Here is a 21366-nt window from a genome sequence, read left to right on the forward strand (position 1 = left end):
AGCATGGGGTATCTTCTTTGGTTCGAGCCTGAAAAGCTAATTAAAGAATGGGGCAGGGAGTGCAAAATGGGGCAGGAAGTTCACTCAGTGACACCATTGCTCATCCAAGGGCTAAGTAGCTTCCAATTTGTTTTATTTTTCTGAAGCATGCATCAACTTGACATAGCCTTAACTTTGGCCCTAAGTAATAGGTTATTAGTACTCACCAGAGCTTGGAACCTACTCACCTCTGTCCAGCCAGTATAGACTGTGACCATGCTACGAGGGGACACTGGGAGTTATAGTCCAAAATGTAACAATTCCAAGCTTTGGAAGTCACCCAGGCTTATTAGAAGGAATTCCAGTGCAATAATACAGTTCTAGGCCAGATTGTGCACACGGCTCTGCCCCTCTCTGTATGCATTTTGTGAACAGTGTTGGAGGAGTGGGATGGATAATTTATTACTGAAGAGGTGCTCCTTCTTTTATTGCTCACAGAAGTCTGAAATGACTCCCCTGTGCCTCACGCGGGTCTTTGGCTGCTCAGCATGGAGCTCCAGCATACACTTGTGTAATTAGAAACAGATGCCCCCACTTAGTAGCAAAGTTGCCATTTGTCATTTTGTTCCATTGTGATGACAGGTGAGTCCCACACAGGCAAACTGATAATGTGCTGCATAGAAGCTAAAAGTAGCACTGAGGCTCCTGAAGATTCCACCTGCTGCAGCTGAAATAGCAAGGGAAAAATATTCTCTCATTTACTAGCTGACAGTAGTGAGAGCCCTGCAGGGAAAAGGACCACAGCAAAAGGAGTTACGAAAGGTGGCAAGGAGATGATTTAATACAACAGAATGTGTGACTTGCCTATTAGGGTCACATTGTGACATGCCAGAAGCCCCTGTTTGGCTCATCCCTTCAGAAATTTGCTCAGAGGTCTCAATCAGAAATGGAAGCCTCCATCCTGTCATCAAGCTGGAGAAAGGAGGACAGTAAAGATACTGTACTAGAAACCATTGTACTGCTGTGGTTTTATTTCCAACACCAATACCTTGATGATATTTAGTTGTCAGTGTCCGACGATTGGGAGCCTCCTGCCTGTGGTCTTTGTTGCTGACCAGATAGTGGAGCCCCCTTCCCCCCAAAAGTGTTGTCTTCTTCCCCAAAGCCACATCCCCAAGAATCAGATTTGTGCCATTCACTGATCTGGGAAGGTGGGGGGGGGGGGATCCTATTTTTATCTCTAATCCATGATCAGAGATAAGAGTAGAATTCCCCCAGTTGCTGCTTAAATTGAGAGGATAAGCAATGCACTAAGGGGAAACTACTAGTTCTTTTATAATGGGGGACTAGCATGGGGTTGTGATACAGCCAGTTCTGAAAGACTCCCTCTTCAAAGCCTTCTGTGGAGAGGCATGGAACTTTGTGAAGTCAAAGGCTTTCATGGCCGGCATCCATAGTTTTTTGTGGGTTTTTCGGGCTATGTGGCCACTCTTCTAGAACATGGCCACATAGCCCGAAAAACCCACAAAAAACTATAAAAGCATGGAACTTTATTCCCCATCCCCAGGGAAAGTCAGAATAAGCATTAGGAAGGGAAGGTCCTGATGAACATGAGGGGCTTGTGCATGGACCTGTCCCATGATATCGCCTGGCTTTAGAACCAAAAATATTTCCCTCCCCTGTCTTACTTCTTCCATGTAGAGAGCCCAGACCATGTCTTCTCCCATACAGAAATGACAAAAAAGACTGCAAAGTATAGAGTGAGATTATAAATCCCATTTCAGGGGCCAGGTTTAGAAAATCAGTTACTATTTATTTCCCCATTGCTTGGGGATTTACAAAGCTGTGATTTGACAGAATACTGTGTAGGATCTATTATCTGGATCTATTATCACAGTTTGGATCTATTATCATGAAGCTTAATATGTTCTACATATTGTGTGTGCCCTTAGCTACAATCATAGGATAGATTAAGGTCTTGTTCTGAATTATATAATTTCAATAGTGTGATAGCACAAAGACATAGAAAACAATCGACGATTATTTAATAGAACACAGTCTGTTTCGGAGAGGAGTCAGGGACATGTTAGAAGGATGTTATCTGTCAGTGTGCTAAATCCTTACAACTTGGAGAGGGGGGATCCACAGACTTTAAAAGCTTCCTGGATAGCTCTGCCTGTTTATGTTGCAACAAAGATCCAAACTTTCTATTACTTTCTGTTATTTGGTGTAGAATGTGGTCTCAAGTGCAAATGCATAGCACCTTGTAAATTCTCTTTCATCTCCATGGGCTTCTACTAAGACCCACTGTTTTATCCTGGGCAGAATCTTTTGGACTACAACTCACAGAAGTCCTCAGCAAGTACTCCATGCTGGTTGGGATGTTCTGGGATTCTACATTTCCAAACTCTGGTCTGATCTGAAACAATGCTACAAAATTTTCCTTTGTCAGAAGTAGGAATACTAATAGGAATAAGTAGGAACTACGGTAGCAGTAGGAATGCTAAAGGTGGAGACGCAATTAATATGTCATTTGCAAAAATACCTGTCTGTTTTTTTTTCCTTTTGTAAAAAATGTTCTTTTTTAGATTTGTTTTCATAGTGCAGATGTATGAACATATAAAGGCATGGTTTTATGTTCTGTATTGGTGCAGAGGCTTTGTAGAGAAAGAACCCAGTCAGTTAGTTGCAAAGTGTCCAGGTATCTACTGAATGCAATTCTTCTTTCCTCTGGCTCCCTTAGATCTGATCTCACAGCATGTCTACATCACACAACTTTTTAGTTGCTGAGGGATTAACACAACACAAAGACACAGAGGCAGTCAATAACAGATTATTACGCACCATACAACCCAGAAATATTAAAGTCCATCTGAGGATTAGGAGAAAGGAAATATTTGCACCATGAGGGATCCTTGGCAAACCATCTCCATAAAGCACAGAGGGGAAAAACTGCTTTAGAAGAAGAAACTCATTTTAAAACAGCATGTTTAAAATGAACTGGGGAGTACTGGTTGGTAGGGAATACAATGCCTAAGAACTAGGACACAGAATTTGAGCCATTTTCAAACTGATAGAGTCTGGATGGTACATGTTCCTAATATTTAAATGTTTCTCCAAAAAAAACCCACTCAATAGTGACATTATTTTCTTCACACAAACTACAACACAAACAAGCATCCCTGTCACTTTGGAAAGGGCTTATCTCAGTTTCCTATTTATTATTTTTAATAATAATAATAATAATAATAATAATAATCCACTGCTAATTTTTATTGTTCAGTACTTGATGTCTGAGGATATATTAGTTCAGTCCTTGATCCTCCATGGGAAGGTTATTAAAGATATTTCTATGCTATAGACCAGGCTGGACAAAGTGCAGCCTGTAGGCCCTCCAGACCCCTCAGGGTTCAGTGGGAAAAGATCTGCAAAAAAAACTTCACTCCTTTTGTTGGTTTTAAAAAACACATTTCCTGGGTATAAACTGGCCCAGGAAGCCCCCAAAACATGGTAAACATGCCCCCTAGAAGGCATTGGAAGGTAAAACAGTTTTTAATTTTTTTTTTCTGTGAAGGTTGGTACAGTGTGGGGGGGGGGAGGTTGCAGCCTTCTAGGGGACATGTTTACCATGTCTCTTGGGGGACCAATGCATCTCTCTAGACTTCCACAGTTGCCCATCTTTCTATAGATTAATGATGAGATGAAAGGAGTCTTGTTAAACAATAATGAGAGAAGAAACTGAGATGTAAAAAGGGAAATCAAAGAACATTACTTTAACAGTTAACATTCACACAGTGTTGTTGGGTGGACTGACAACAAGGATATTATTGCACTACTTAGCAGATGGAAACAGATACAGGTTCCAAGTGGATTAGCCATGTTGGTCTGTTGGAGCAGAACGCACCAAAGAACTTGGTGGTACCTTAAAGACTGTCTTTGCTTGTCATCTGATGAAGTCAGCTCTAGTCTGAAAGCTTGTTCCAAATAAAACATGTTGATCCTTGTGGTGCCATAAAACTCTTCGTTGTTCCTGAACCATGTAATTTGATTTTCAGAATAACTCATCCCTTCATGGAAAATAGAGGTGGAATTTTGCTGAATTGTAGTTGAGTGATTTCACCTTACAGTCTGTCTTCGAGATTCGGTAACAACACACTTCAAACACTTAGCAGAGTGCACTGGGAGGTGGATTCTCTTTTTTGAATCCTCCTTTATTGTGTCTGATGTCAGCAGATCTGTTTACTTTATGTATATTTCAGAAAGACATTGCTGGTTAATGCTGAAAAATGAGCAATCTATGGACTCCTAATGTTATGAATGACATGATTACATGCTGTAACAGTGTTGCCCTTCTGCAAATTGTCACACTGACAAAGCTAGAGTATTCGGGCTGTCTTAACACTTAAGTCATACAAATTATCTCAAGTAGCTCTTATGTGCTCTTGACTAAAGACATTAGAAGTACCTTGCTGGGTAAGAACAAGATCCACCTAGAACAACATACCATAAACCAGCAGCCTTTTGTGCCCACCCATGTAATTATAGCAGAAATAGGACATGCATCCTGCAGCCCCTTTGTGCACCTCCTCCAAAGATGCCGGGATACTTTCAAATGCCCTGACCCTTGAAAACAAGTGGGTTTTTTCCCCCCACTTAGTAATCATACTAAATGCCTTAAAGCCACACACAAAAATGGCAATTTCCCCGATCACCACATTACCCCAAACCCAAAAATCATGCAAAAACATCCAAAAATTGGTCCAAACAAAAATGCAATGTCACTTCTGTGTTTCTGGCAACATGCCAGTACAGCTAGAGAGGTGATTTGGCCCCTGGGCCTGGCACATTTTTCTCTCTATGATTTACAGCAAATCCTATATCAGAGATTAGAGGTGGAAAATAGGATATAAAATCTTGCAAACATCCCCACTGTACATCCACTTGCTTCAGAAGCCTAGGTTCTTCTTTGTTGTTATTTTGTTGTTGTGTTCCTTCAAGACATTTTGTAGTTAAGTCAACCCTAAGGCAAACCTATCATGGATTTTCTTGACAAGATTTGTTCAGAGAGGGTTGCCTTTGCATCTGAGACTGAGGGAATGTGACTTGCCCAAAGTCACCTAGTGGACTTTCATGGTTTATCAGGGATTCAAACCCTGGTCTCCAGAGTTGTAGTCCAATATTCAAACTGCTACACAATCCCTTGGGTTACATATTACATATAATCACATCTACAGTTCATGAGGGCAGTTACTCACCTTAAAGTGGAAGGGTCAAATACCCCATCTGCTTCAAACATGGGCTGCCAGTAAAGTATCCACCCCCAGACTAAACTAAAATGCAATTGGGTGCCTGTTTCCCTTTGTGTTTTAGCTATGTACTCAAAGTGACTTCAGGATGCACCAGGATTCATTGACGGTCTGAATATGTAGCTTATCAGTCCATATGATTCACCTTCAACTACTATGGCAACATATCATCATCATCATCATTTAAACCATACCCTTAGTGTTATAGTTGTTTTGTATGTCATGATTTTTAAAATTTTAAGAGATGTGGAGTTACATGTCGTTCAGTCCTCTAAAACCACAAGTATCTGCATTTTCTGTGTTCTTTTCACCTTCATTCGCCTCTAGCCTTGAATTCAATCTCTCCCACTTGTTCAATCTACCATAGACTAGCTTACCACCCTTACTAAGGAGGTCATATTGACATAAAAACCAAAAATCTTCTTTTCAAGCTATAAATGACAGATAGATTTGACAAATGCATTTGGAAGTTGCCACGAGAGGGACATGACTGAAAATATGGTAATCTCTGTTAAGGAGGGTAAGTTTCCCACCAAATGTAAGAGATAAGCTTATGCCTAGTCCTTTATATCCAGCTAGCAAACATCTTCCCATTGATGATTTTCTTGCTCTCTGCTAAAGTAATTGGCACAGATCTCCTTAAGCTGAAGCACTTTTGTCGGCTTGAGGTTTTTTAGCAGTCTGGAGAAGGAAGTAGAAATCGCTTTAGCTGAGCTGGCTTTGTCTCCATGATAACTCCAAAGAAGACTCAGCTCATTGTGGAAGTTCCTCAGCATGACAGACATGGTAATATTGACAAAAGCACAGAGAGCTCTGGGGTGGAGAGTTTACAGCTTAAGATATACATGTACAGGGAAATTAAACTTATGGTCTAATGTAAATCACTGAGTATTTTTGGAGAGTTTTAAGGAGGTCATGGCCTTGTCGATTTAATTTTTTACGACGTAATTTAAAATATAGTTTTTCATTGTTGTCTTTTTGTTATGTGCCTCCAAATCATTTTTTACTTAGGGTGACTCTAAAGCAACCCTATCATAGGGTTTTCTTGACATGTTTCTTCTGAGGGGGGGTTTCATTGCCACCCTTGCTACTCCAATCCTCAAACCATATGCTGGCTCCAGCTTTTCATAGAGATGACCAAAGCAGTGGACTGTTTTACATGTTTAAAGGTATATAAACACCAAAGCAATTAGAATAATAAAACATCCAACAATCCAACTCATGTAGCAGGACAAGCCAAAATGTCATCAATTCCCATCTCATTTACAAAATAAAAAAGCTTGTTTTACAAGATATATCTTTATTCCCACCTAAATAAGCCAAGCAAACAGTTTCACAGGTTGGGCCTACCACTGCAAAAAATTTACTGATTGTAGATTGCCAATCTAGCTTTTAATCAATGTGATCTCCTCATCAATAACTCCCCTTCCAAATTATGGTACTGGTGAAAGTAACCCACTGGTATTCCTTTTAAAATGCTGGAAAAGCAACTTGGTGCATTATTGGGGTTCTGCTTATTTCTGTTCTGTTACTTTCTGTTACTTTATTTGAGTAGGGGAATGTTTGGGATTAATAAAAGAATGGGATAAACTTTGAAAGGTTCCTGTGAAGATGCCTCTGAAAATGCTCTTGAAATGTAACTTTTGAAAGTAGCTAAAATGCTACTTGTTACGTCAGTACAGTAGCTTTGCTCTACCTTATTATGTTGTTTTTGAAATGTAACTTCAATACACACTGAATACCATCAAAATCATTAGTTGAAAGAAACTTTATTACTTATGACTCATTACTTCCAGGCTTTAGATAAGGCATCTGTTTTGTTACCACTTCTGTTTTCTAAAAATACATTTATTTATTTATTTGCATATAATGGGAATTTCAATCCTATTCTGGAACCCTTCATGCCTTTTCCCATCCAATTTTTTGACTGAATTGCATGCAGTGGAGATCCAGCATGATGTAGTGGTTTGAGTTTTGGACTAGGACTATGGGAGACCAGGGTTCTCTTCTCAGCCTTGGAAGCCATGGGTAAGTCACACTCTGTCAGAGGAAGGCAATGACGAACCTCAGAATAAATCTTGTCAAGAGCCTGTAGTGTGACAGGTTTGTTTTGTGGTCACCATAAATTAAAAACTTCTTGAAGGCACACGACAACTACAAGCATGTAGTGGAGGCTAGCAGTTCCAGTGTTGGTGGGGTAGTGAATCTACACTGAATTTTAGACTGACATTTAGAGGATGCTGCGCTCCAGTCCAAAACAGATTCAGCACTTTGAAGACCTCCTTTAACTGTAGTATAAACCCTGCAGAAGATCCAATGGTTGTCAGAGGTACTGCTTCCACCTTCACTGATAGCATATTCATGAATAGGAGGAAGGATTTTGTTAAAGAATAACAGTCTCAACATTTTGGGGCCCTTGACCAACATCTTGGTGGTGTTGCATAGATGCCATGGTGGTGTCACTGAATGCTCTTTGGGTGGGGAGAATCCTGCTGTTGCTCTGGTGTTTCTGCTCCCTTTCCTGCATGCAGAGCAGAATTTGTAGGTGCCTTTCATTATCCCTTTTTGATAGAACATAACGTTCTGTCTTGACAGTGTTTCTTCTCCTCAAATTGCCTGTCCCTTTATGAATTTTATCAGCTTGCTGCTGCATGTCAGACCATACAGGAAGAGAAATTGAAATAGACCTTTCCATGTAAATACTTTCTAAATACTTCAAATTAATGACATTCAGTTCTTCACTGGAATTAGGAAATCACTGCCTAATTTCTCATTGCCTGTTTAGTGGTTCTGAGTAGGAGAACAGGTTATTAGCATATCAGATCTCTTCCATCATTAGCACATATCCCCTTCAAGAAATGAGAATATATTTCTTGTTCCCATAGATTCAGATACTTCAGAGTCAAAGCATCCAGGCAAGGGGAGTATTGTGAATTTCCAATGTGACCTTCCAGTAGCAGCACAACTCTGGAAATGTAACCGTCGGGTGCCTCCATCTATGGCTGAGTTGTTTGTAATGGTAACCTTCCACTGAGATGTTACACATCCTGCTTTGTGGTGACACTTTGAATGAATGCACTACTCAATGCATGCTCAGGGCAGAACTGCATGTTTTAATACACTGATTCTCAAAACGGGTGTTATCACTGTCCCCTGGATCTTTCCACACACAGCCTGGAGGGTGCTCCAGGGCTGTGTGTGAAAGATCCAGGGGACAGTGAGCAAAAAAAAGGTGCAGAAGAGAAGCATTCACTCAAAGTATTGGCATGCAAGAAAGACGAAGGGAACCAGTGGCAATTAGGGCTGTGGTGTGAATGAGGAGTTAAAGATATGACAGCAGAGGAGAAGCATTGGGAACAGCGAACTTTCACATTTTTGACCCTGCCTAAGCTTTGTGACTTTTGCTAGGATTTGGCTGGCAAGTTGGAGCTGCATTGCTGCTCCTGCTTACCCTCATCAGACAGGCTGAGAGAAGAGGTAGCAGAAAAACAAATGCTTGTGTTGTGGGGGACACAAGGTATGGCTCTGGGGAGAGAGTGAGAGAAGTATCTGGGGTCAATTTGTTGCCTCTCTCAAAGTGGGAAGCCAGCTGCTCCTCTCTGTGCCCCAGCAAAGGATTGAGATTCCTTCCTCACCAAGGAGAAGCTTCTCCCTTTGCACCTGGACACCTTGGGAGTAGCAGCTGAGGAGCCAGTCAAGCAGAAACCAAGAAACCTATCACTTGCAGCTGCCTATGCCACAAGACCAGCATGGCTGAGAAGTTTCTCAGTCGCTGCTCAACCAGTTGCTCAGTCACTACTTTTTTGTACCCAGTCACTCTAGGAGCAGCAACAGAGCAGCCAGCCATCTTGCCTTCCTTTTGCTGTAAGCTGGCATGGGCAAGATAAAGGAGCAGGCATTGGTTGTTACCACAGCTGTATTTGCACATGGGAGGCTGAGGCAGAAGAGGATACAGTGGCAAGTGGGTCTGGCTGAGGTAGACACCACTGGCTGGGTGGTTGCTGCACAAACAGTAGACCTAATATCAAGAAATAGACATGGGGGAATGGCTAGGGTTGTCATCCAAGAGGAAAGGGAATGGTAACCTGGAAAAGTTTGGGGACCACTGTTCTAGCTTCATGCTATGTCTACAAAATCTGGTTGCTTCTTCTTCACAAATCATGACCAAGGGAAGAGTTTAGTGCTCTTCACAGTGCAATCTACAACTCATGCTTTAGAGAAAAAAAGAACACAGGTTCAGATTTTTTAATTTGTTGTTGTTGTGTGCCTTCAGTTCACTTCTGATGTACTGTGACTTTAAAGCAAACCTACCTTGGGTTTTTCTTGGCCAATGGCACACTTGTTATGTAAGCGACGTGCGGCGACATGCAGACACCACATGTCACTTACATCACAATGGCGATACCTGTGTACACGGGGCACTGCCACTGTAATGCTGTGGTGACATTTTAGGCTTAGGGACCATGCAATTGCCACGTGGTCCCTAACCCTAAAATCGGTGCTGGTATGCCAGTTGTTGGCGGTATGTACCGTGCCATAATCTCTTGATAAGGGAACATGTGACTTGTCCTATAATTGATAAGGAAAAAGTTGGCTACATTTTTTTTTTCTCTGAGGATACACCTGGGCAAACCAGTTTAGCTGAATTAGATTCACCAAATGACTGAAACCCACTGTGTGCTATATTTTGTTGTTGTTGTGTGCTCCCAAATTATTTCTGACTTATGGTGACCCTAAGGTGGGGTTTTCTGAGGATGAAAGTTTGTGACTTGCCCAAGGTCACTCAGAGGGTTTCCATGGTTGAGCAGGGATTCAAACCCTGGTCTCCATAGTCATAGTCTAATGCTCAGACCACTACACCATGCTCGCTCCTGTGCACTAAATTGCCAGCCCTAAAGATTTTCATGATAGCTGTCACCCTGAAGAATTAATGCAGTTTGGCACCACTTTATCTGCCATGGCTCCATCCTATGGAATCCCAGAATTTGTTGTTTGTTGTGGCACCAGAGCCAGCACCACATCTCAAATGAGTTGATTTTCCCCCCTGTCTGCTTTCTTTATTGTCCAGCTCTCACATGTACCAGTTAGCAAATGGCAAGCAAAGACGCTTCTACAGTCTAGTCTAGATCTAAGTACATCAACATTCTGGATGCTTGAGGAATACTGTTTTCATAAATTCCTTTACAAAACGTCCTAATCATCACACCTAATGTATGGATCAGGCTATGGCTATCCACAGCATTTTGCTGTTCTCTCAATGCTGGCACAGTTGTCGGCAATTTAAATATTATCAGAGAATGCATTTAAATATGTATTTTGAGAGAAAGTATGCTTTTGAATACATATTAAAATGTCTATTGAAACATGAATTTTGAAGAAGAACGTCAAAAGAATTAATGTGGAAAAAGAATGGGACAGATTTATGAGTAAAAACAAGCAAATGGGGCACAGACTAGGAACAGACAGATTCATCCATCCATAGGAAACATGCCCTAGAAAAAAAGAGAATTATTAATATCATTGTCATCATTGTAGTTCAGACTTGGAGAAGTGTTGTTCTTGTTTTTAACTAGTCCTGCTACTGAAAAATTTATCAGGATACACCAGATCTCTCTTCACAGGGACTCACTCTCTTTACCAGCTCTAGTGAAAAAGTTTGTTCTGTGTCAGGTTGCTGTCTGATCAGGAAAAAAGTCCCTTGCTATATTTTTCCCCTTTCATCTCTGCATTAACTGCCAGAATATTTTTCTGTAAAAGCCAGAAATTATTGTTGATTTCCAGACTTCTTTGGGGAAAGGCAGAATTAGTACTGCTGTTTTTTAGATAATAGAAAAAACATATTTTTAGTTTTTCATCAGTTGCTTGCTTCAATTGTGCTCTAAAATTCTAGGTCATTGAATTTAGCTCCAGCTTCATATTCCTTTCCTGGGCAGGGACGTAGCCAAGGGGGGGGGGGGTTCTTGGGGTCCGGACCCCCCCTTCCGTTAGAAAAATGAATGGTGTGTGTCGCCGCACCCAAGCCCCAATATAATGGTAGCACTTAGTCTGGACCCCCCCCCTCCCTGAAATCCTGGCTACGTCCCTGTCCTGGGTGTGACTCATTTACCTCTCAACAGACTTCACCTTCTAGCATCTGGCTTGGAAATACCAGAATATCTTTTCCTACAAATTTGACCTCTGAATACTTTATAATGATTGACATCATTAGGTGGAGGAATAAACTCCCTCCTGTGCTCTATGGACATATATTGTACTGACCACATACTTTCCCTTCATTTTACAGGAAGATAATATTGAATACTATGACTCCAAGGCTGACACAGAATATGTAAGTACTTTCCACTTGTCCATCACTTGTGTGTTGTGCATGCTGATTCCTACCATTTAGAACGGTTCTTCTTATGCAAAGCTCACACTGTTTTGATTGGCTCTATAGTGCAGAATTTATACTTAAGTTAGGGAACTAACTGCTGGAGTTATAATAAATGTAGAATATTTGAGGAGAGTTCTAAACTTTTTATAAACCATTTTCAACAAGAAGGTATTTCAAATAATAGGAGGTGTTAAGAAAAAATGGCAGTTCTGTCTTGCTGGTAGAGAATGTGTGTGTGTGTCAAAAGAGGAAAGCATTTGTGTATGTTGATTATATTTCCTGAAAGGTTTGGCAGCTTTATTTGGCTGTTCTAAATTCATCTTCTTGTTGTTAACTTTGTTCACCTGAGACCCACTGAAATCTGACTGAAGTCTTGTGAGAAATAAAGAAGCATGTAAGGAATGTAGCTATTTTAATGAGAAACATTGAAACAAGCTAGATATAGGCTTGGAATGCAACGGTCATATCAATAGAGAAATAAATGTGTGTGGTAGAAAATGGAAATTTAATTTGGATACTGAAGCAAAAACATAGATTTCTGATAATTCCACTCTTTTTATATCATTGTTATGCAAATATCACATATAATGGCAACAACTGCTTATAGTAAAATGCTAGATTCACAGTGTGGGACTGAGGCTGTGATCCTGTGTGCATGTACTTGGGAGAAAATCAAACTGAATGAAGTGACTCTTTTTTACATGTCGTAGCATTGACCCATAAAGCTGTAAAATTAGAAATGGAATGCTTAATCACATTATTCACACTTCCAGCCAGATATGTTAACACTCCAGTATAGGCCCACCACTCCTGCAATTTGGTATCAATTTAGAAGGTAGCAAAGACTTTTCTTTTCACTAACTGCAGGTCGGATATAGCAGATTTCTATTACCTTGCTACCTTGAGTGCTGGAGGATTTACAAGTTTATATTTGGTATCCTGATGATTGCACTGCCACATCTTCGTAATTAGATGTATGATTGTCTCATACTCCCTCTCTTGTCTGATTATCCCAGCAGGAATTTACTTCCAGAAGAGACAGATCTGTGTCAAGCAAGGCACAGTTGTCTTGGAAAATCTTTTCAGGGAGAGGTCATGTTGGCTGTGAAAAAACTGAAACCAAAAAGATCTGTTGCAGCCACAGGTTTGCACAGTTTGGGAGGACTATCTTTATTGGCATGATAACATAAAAAGCCAACAGGGGTGGGGTTTGCCCCTTAGACCTAGACAAGAAGAAACAGTGGGTGGCCCCACTCTGTGCTCACTTTGTGACAGCCCATCAGACAAAGCCTGAAGGAGCCAGGTGCACTTTTGCTAGAGAAAGTCACTTTGCTTCCTCAGAAAGTTTCTAAAATTAAAGCTGGCATCTGAAATTCAAATGAAGAGCAAACATCTAATTAGAGACAGAATCTAATTCTCAACCCTCCTCCCGGCACAGCCATCCTGTAATTCTGGCAATCAGCATGTTAAGTATAAACCAGAGAGCTTCAATTCCCCAAGGAAATAGGTCTTTGCTAGTTACTGCATGTAATGTGAATAGTTGGAGGGAGCTTATTCAAAACAGCTCCCAAGCATCAGCCACTGGCTTAACTCACTCCAGAACTGGATGCATTTTTCTTAGCCATAGAGATTGTGTGGAGTGCTGTGGGTCCTTCTGAGAGGGACATGAAGCTGGAAGGGGGGTATGTTCAAGGATGCTCCCAAATGATTAATAAGGCCAAAACCAAAATAAGATACATTTGCCAAGCTGTTGACCTGGAAGAATTACAGCATTATTAATTAAAGCATGAGAGACTGGGAATCCTGCATGATATAAGAGCCTTTTGTTTTACCCAGTTATTGTTTGGGAAGTGGAATGGATGTTTGCAAAACTTCCTCTTTATCCTCCATGCCATGAACAATAGCCAGTGCCCAACTTCAGTCCAAAACAGGAATGCCAGGCAGTAAAGAGAAGGAAAAACACCACTATGTCATAAAGAGATACATGAAATGTATCTGTTGTAAACAGAAGTCAACGTAGGGGGGAAAAGACCCCTGCTTCTGCTGTGCTGTTTGGCAACTATAGGCCTGTTACAGACTGCCAAAATAAAGCTGCTTCAGGACTCTTTGGAGGTATGCTGTTTAAATGATGCATGCAACCTAAGAATCCGGAAGCTGCACCGAAGCTGCACTCCAGTGCTTAGGAATGGAGTGTGGCTTTGGCGCGACCTCCGGACTCTTAGGACCCATGCATCATTTAAATAGCATACCTCCAAAGAGACCCGAAGCAGCTTTATTTTGGCAGTCTGTAACAGGCCATAGACTTGTTTGGAGTTTGAATGGCCAGCTGGTTTTCTTAGGAGGAGAACAACGCTAGGATTGAGTGATGTGTAAGTTCAGTCTGCATTTGGAGGATGACTGCCCATGTATCATCAGCTAACTGAGCAGCCCAACACTAAAAATAACAACAAATTTCACAAAAGATGTTACACAGTGGAATGTCATTACTAAGACTAACGTATTTAAATGCCTGATCAGAATGGTGTCTTTCTTTCTCCTCTCTCTCTCTCTCTCTCTCTCTCTCTCTCTCTCTCACACACACACACACACACACACACAGAGAGAGAGAGAGAGAGAGAGGGGGGGGTGGAGGTGACTGTGAGGAACTTAACATGGAGATGCTGGTGGGGAATTTGTGAGAAATTATAAGATTGTCTTCTATCTTGGTCTTCATGCTACAGGACTCACAATTTGACCTGCAAATTCTCTTACTCGTGTTTCCTCCCATTCCTGGCATTCATCTTATGCAAGCTCATCTGCACAAAGCAATCTAATAGCCTATTCTAAGGCAAACACTCTGTTTCCATTAAGAATAACCTCATCACGTCTGCTCTGTCCTCATCTACTTTCTTCATTATGAATTTTTTCTCATTTGTTTTCAGTCTTGCTTGAGTTCCCCAGCCAATGTCTTTGGCCTTGAACCCAAAAGTCATGGTATGCCAGGCAGGCACTCCCTCCTCCCCCATCCTCTTCGGGGGGGGGCGGGTTGTACATTCAGATGGGTGCATGATATAAGAGCAAGATGGTAAATCTCTATCCCTGGCAAGCCTGTTCCCTCACTATTTAGAATTGTTTGTGCTATAAAGGGTAAACATGCAAGAGTTCTTAACGAAACATGGTTTGCAATTGATTGGCTCAATAGTAAATGGATTTTTAAGATCAGCCAGAATTACTGACATCATTGCGGCCAACCTCCTTTTATAGAATTGCTGGTGTTTCAATTTATATACGCTCCACCCTTATGTGAGTTGCAGCTTGTATTTGTATACACAACTTAACTGTCTGCCACCCTTTCCCAAGTGAATGCAGAGCAGCAAGTCCTACGTATTTCCCAGCAAGCATTGGCCTAGGTGTGGGGGAGAGTCTAGATTTTCCCTTGCCAGTCTCACCTGTCAGCTATCTGGGAGAGACCACCTCTCTGTTTTTTCTTGAAATCAGCTTTCATCTGTGAAGTTCATTACATTCATGGCAGGAGGGTGGACTGGATGGCTCTTGTGGTTTCTTCCAACTCTATGGTTGTATGGTTCTGGGCCCTCCTATTAATCATCCTGAGAAGATCCAGATTGATGTAGGTCATGAGAGTGACTATGGTACATTCTGCATCTCCTGACTTCCATTCTTGGCTAAAACAGTTTCACATCATACCCCAAAATATATACACAGTTTGATTATGGATTATTAGAATTACTTTTCATGATAACACTAGACCTAACGAAATACAGGTTATAGTGTTATATAGGGCAGTAATTCCTTTTATGTATTTTACAGGGGCTCCAGTTCTAAATTATACTTGTTGTCACATTCTTTCTGTATTATATATTTTGTGTTGTGTGTTTATATGTTACTATATTGTACTGTAGTTTTTTATTTTAAAAAATATTGCAACTTTTGGACAATGGTGACCTCATCTCCTGTTTGCATATTGCTTTTCGAATGCCTGGGCTTCAGTCTGTAGTACCCACAATTATTTCTAGTGACAGCTGCTTAGAAGCACCTTATGCTGTCACTTACATACAGCTTTGCAGTGTATGTGCCAATGCCATTTGGGCACACAAGGTTGTACTCTGAATTTTAAAGGTGCCATATGAGATGCTGAACTTATTTGGGGAAAGGTCTCAGCCCCTCAGAGAGCTTTAAAGGCCAAACAAAAAGCTGGAGCAGATTCAATACTCTGCTTATATGGAAGCCACCACAGAACATATCACCCTTCAACAGGAGAACCAAGCAATGCCTCCTTAATCTTTCCTGGAGATTACCTGGCTCCTTTATTTGGGTTTAGCAGAAATCCCACCTTCACACCTTTCATGCCAACTGCTGCTATTGTGGATTTCCTAGTAGCAGGAGTTTAGGGTTGCATCTGCACTGCAGAAACAATGTAGTTTGATGCTGCTTTAACCTCCATGCCTCAATGCTGTGGTAATCTGGAATTTGTAGTTTTGTGAGATATTTAGCCTTCTCTATTAGAGAGCTCTGTTGCTACAAAAAAACTACAAATCCAAGGATTCCATAGCATTGAGCATGGCAGTTAAAGCAGTGTCAAACTGCATTATTTCTGCAGTGCAGATGCAGACCAGGTCTCTTTCTCTGGATGAGAGCTACTATCTATTAGTATACCTCCAGCTATCAGTATACATGCAGAAACACACCAGTAAATCACTGCTGCCTACATTAGGGGTGGGCAGAGTGCAGACCATGGGCCACATGCAGACCATGCACCCTAATTTTACAGCTCCTGAAGCCCCTAACAATTCCTCAAAATCCACCCACCCACCCCCATTTAAAAAGAATTCAACACAATTTTTGCCTTAAAAACACACAGGAAATCCTCCAGACACATGGAAACACACGACTCCATCCATGGAGCAAGTCACTATAAGATACTATGTAGGAGGAAATTTTCCTGTGATCCTCTTTCTTTCCCTCATCTCCCCAAAACATTCATATTAAGAAGTATTTAAAATGGACGAAACAAATCAGGAGTTTGAAGCACTCACCTAGACACAGCCAATGGCTGTGCCCAATATACTTCATAATTCTTTAACACAACTGTCAGAATTTGTGACTGGCTCTGTGGTGCCTGTGCATTCCCTAATTTATTGTGGTATCAGAGCTCTCTGACAGAGAAGGCTAAATGTCTCACAAAACTACAACCCCCAGAATTCCATAGCATTGAACCATGGTAGTTGAATTGGTGTTCTGCACTGTGGATGCAGCCAGGGATCTTGTGTTTCATTTAGGTCATGGGTAAATCATATAGAGTAGCTTTGTTTTTAAATAGCAGGAAGCTACTGAAGGCACCGCCAGTAGCAAGTTCAGACAAAGTTGAAGTCCTCAACTGCACAAGGAAAAACTAGTCATTGCCAGCAAAGAGGATATAGTTCAGAATGAGAATGAGACCTCAATGATGACCTTCCTCAGGGAGCTATCACTGGCAGGTCCACAGTGTCTACTAACTTCCACTTCATTAGCTTTGTTTTCTGTAGAGTGTGGTAGCTCTTATGAATGGAAGAGGATGGACTGTAAATGTTTAAAAATTAATCAGCTTTCTGACAATCTATGAACTCCGTAATATAAGGAACTGGGAACAGACAGCAAATGAGTTTCCAGAGCTGGCAATAGACCAAAGCAGACCATTTTCTACTTGGTGCAGATGGCACCTGAAATTATTACACATTTGCATTACTTATTGTTGGGTTTTAGTAAAAATTATTGTTCTTCTCCCATTGAAAATGTATGTAGTATTCTCTTTCCCTCAGACTCTATTAAGCCTATTACGTTTCTCCGTGATATTCCGGCTAATTTTATTCCAGCAAATAAAGAAAAGATTATGATGATGAAATTAAAAAGATATTGAATTGTGTTCGCTGGGACTAAATAGAAAAAAACCTACAGATCCTCTATTTTTCTTAACTTCCATTTTAAAATTTTAAATTGAGCATGATCTCTCTCAAATGAAGTTAGTCAGACAGACAATGCCTATTCAGTAAAACTGTGACTTTATTCAAGAAGCTTATGCCAAATATAAATGCGAAGAGAAATAAAAATGAGATTTCTATTCATTCCACATGTAGTCTTTCCACTGTAACTCTGATGGTAGGGCGTATATGTGTGTGTGTGTGTGTGTGTGTGTGTGTGTGTGTGTGTGTGAGAGAGAGAGAGAGAGAGAGAGAGAGAGAGAGAGAGAGAGTGATATTGGGGAAGCAGGATTATTTGCACATGGACACCCAAGACCAGTAGTGTCACTGGGTTTGTGTGTGGAGGGTGTGAACCATACTGGGTGACACTCCAGAGGGGGATGAGACCCGGTCAGCCCCCCTCCTTGCCATGGCTTGCTTTTCCTTGGGAGAACCAGGCTGCAGCAAGGAGCAGGGCCAAGTATGCATGCACATGCCCCCCGCTCCTCCACAGCAAGAAGGGAAAGGGGTGCACATGCTTGGCCTGGCTCCTTGTCACGACTCAGTTTGGTTCAGGAGAACTGGGCCATGATAAGGAGCCGGGCTCAGCGAGTGCACATGCCCTGCCCCACTTTGCCACGGCCCAGTTCTCCCCTGAAGAAAACTGAGCAACATCAAGGGGGCAGGGGGGTGAACTGCAACAAAGGAGCTGGATCAAGCACACACACACAATCCTGCCCCTCCTTGCTACAGTTTGGTTTTCCTCAGTGGAGAACTGGGCCTCAGCAAGGAGAGACAGGGAGATGCACACAGCCAGCCCAGCTCCTTGCCATGGCTTGATTTTCCTGCAGAAAACCAAGCCACTACAAGAAGGGGTGGGGCATGCCTCCTTGTGGTAGCCCCACACCCCATACCAGGAGACACCATGGCCTGGGACACCACTGCCCAAGATATGCAATATTTATTTTAAAAATGAAAAGTGTTTTCCCCCCTCTTTACTCACTTTTCCAAGAGGAAAAGCTCCCAATGTTTATTCACAGAGAAGTGTTCAAATGAACTAACATTTCTCTATTCAGATTCCAGCAGCAGAAAGGGAGAAAATTACAATGATTTTTCCAAGCTTCTGAGCTTATTATTATATTTACAGTTGGAGGACAGTATTTAAGACATAATGGGGCCAAAATTCTCTGGGCCAGATCTCCAGCTGTATTAAGTTGGCCTCATTCCACTGGTGTTGTTGGAACAGCCCAGTGAATCGTATCCAGAGCATCGTATGCAGAGGCATTTGTGTTCTGTTTCTAAGTTGTCAGTTTGTGTGTGTGTGTGCACATGTATATAGCAGGCAAGCAAGTTTTTTCTTCAACTGAGCCTTTTTTTGTGGTTTGACTGGCACAGTAATCACCTGCTTTGTGGTTTGAATGCAAGGCACTTTTGTTTCACTTGTTCCTGGGGTCTGATCCTTTTAAGTCACACAGCATTAAAGTTCTGCCTTTGTGTGAAACAGGAGTCAGCTTTGTGTTTGATTCGCTTTGCCATCATATTTGGGGCCCTCCTGCCTTGGTACAAATGGTTAGCTGAAGAGAGGAATCACGCAGCCAAAGCCTGAAACCTTGACCCTTCATGCACAAGCTGCTGAACTTGGAAGTACAGTAGTAGTTAGAGGCTTCTAAATTTCCATTGCATAGAGATTTCTCTTTCCATTTTCCTAGCTGTTTGTGACTGTTTGGGGAGGGAGGAGGAATCCAGTTCCAGGGACTTTGTTTAATTCAGGCCATCTCCACAATCAAATGGAACCAGTATAAAACTGGACTTCTTTCTCCTTCATAACAGGATATCTGTCTTTTGCTGTCAGCATTATGGGAGAAAGGAATTTATGTTATGTGTCACTATACATTTTTTTCCTTTTAAACATGTTTTTGTCTTTTATTCAGTAAGTAGCTGCTGATGGAAGCTAAAGAAAATAATTTGGAGTGCTAAAGGGAGAAAGGGGCTACATGGTCTTCCCCTTTTGCATTGCTTTTCTGCTGAAAATTATCTCTGTAAAGAGATAGATATGATTAATGTTTTATCTCCAGCAGAGGTAATATCAATATGCAAGAAGGCTTATTTTTCAAATAGAAAAGAGCACTAAGGAAAAGAGTTGCCATTGCCTTCCTCTGAATACAGCTTACAGCACCTGGTGTTCCCTGGTGGTTCCATCTACTAACCAGGCCTGATCCTGCTTAGCTTCTGAGATCATATGAGATCTGATGCCTTTGGGATATTTTGACCTTTCCTGCTTCAAATTTCAGCCTTACCACGATCAATTTTACACACACACACAAACACTGCATGTAGTAGAGCATACAATACAACTGCTGCAGTCTTAACCATGTGTAATATTATTATTATTATTATTATTATTATTATTATTATTATTATTACCCTGCTCTTCAGCCAAGGCTATCAGAGAGACTTACAGTTTGTTAATTAGACATTTCCCTGCCCTCAGGCTTACGATCTAAAAAAGACAAGACACAAGAGGAGAAGGGAATGGCAGTAGGGAAGGGGAAAAGTCCAGCGGATCTGCTCTCCCTCAGAGGCCTGTTGGAGCTGCCTTGCCTTCCTCTCCCTCAAGATGGTGGATAGAGGGATGGAGTCAGATGCCTTCTGGGAGGACTCAGTTTCTTTAGGGGAAGCCTGATGTCGTTGGGCCTACCTTTCCCTCCCTCAGAGGCCATGTGTAAAGTCTACTCCAGTGTTAAGCATGTTTTCCGAGGCCCTTTCACACTTATAGAGCAATTACAGGGCTACTTTAACATCCATGGCAACACCATATGGAATCGTGGAATTTGTAATTTAAGGAGGGACACTTAGAATTCTCAGGCAGAAGTGGCCAAACTACAAACCCTAGGATTCCAGAGGAGGCAGCCAAGTGGAATCATAGTGCTATATTTGTGTAGTGTGAAAGGGCCCTAGGAAGTAACGCTCAGTCAACGTAGTTAACATTGGTTGTTCAGAGAGTATGCAAATGGGGTAATTTTGCACTATTCTCGGTACATGAGGCATGGCGGACATGTACAACACCACAGAAGAAAAGAGAGAGAGGAGAGAAATTGCTGTGAAATTGAGCAAACAAATGACACTGTGTGGCTTTCCCCTTCCGTTTTATTTCCTATAAAGGAATTTAACATTCAAGGCACAATGAATGTGATTGATGCACTGGAGGTATAACAGCAATGGATGTGTTAAGCAATGCAAATGGTTGGGTTTCCATACAATCAGCAGGAGTTTATGAACTGCATTGCTGAGTACTCCAGAGAATAGGAGACACTGAGGCTGTCAATGCTTGTGTGCAAACGGACTTCATAAAAGTGATCAATTTCATAGCAGCCAGACTGTGTCCTTACAATCATGAATTGATGCTGTCTGTGTAATGATTATAAGTATCAAATATTCATATCAGACCAGTGGGGGAGAGAGGGAGAGAGCACTTTACCAATAAATCATAATACTTCCACCACTCTGCTAATGGCATATCAAGCACAGATAGAATAACATACCAGGCAAGATATAAATACTTCATACATGGAGGAGCCCTGTGAGTCATGGTTAGTCTTCTCTAATACACAAGTGATATAAACGTCTCCAAATCTACTAAGGAAGACTGAAGCACTGTCGAAGAAGAAAAAATGAAGATCCATGCAGGGACAGTTTTGCCACAGAGTGATTTAATAATAAAATAATAATAATAAAAAATTTATTTGTATACCGCCCTTCTTAAAATCAAGGCGGT

General features: G+C 41.4%; 1 protein-coding gene across 2 annotated transcripts in view; it reads left to right on the forward strand.

Annotated features, from left to right (window-relative positions):
- Nucleotides 1-21366, forward strand: part of CACNA2D2 (calcium voltage-gated channel auxiliary subunit alpha2delta 2) — an 823310-nt gene that overhangs the window by 512266 nt on the left and 289678 nt on the right. For both annotated transcript variants that reach the window (XM_089525311.1, XM_089525321.1), the window contains exon 5: nt 11569-11613. In XM_089525311.1, the coding sequence (XP_089381437.1) occupies nt 11569-11613 (45 nt within the window). The remainder of the gene's footprint in view (nt 1-11568; nt 11614-21366) is intronic.

This window comes from Sceloporus occidentalis, unplaced genomic scaffold, assembly GCF_023333645.1.
Source record: "Sceloporus occidentalis isolate IW3139 unplaced genomic scaffold, rSceOcc1.0.p SCAF_1, whole genome shotgun sequence".
Lineage (NCBI taxonomy): Eukaryota > Metazoa > Chordata > Lepidosauria > Squamata > Phrynosomatidae > Sceloporus > Sceloporus occidentalis.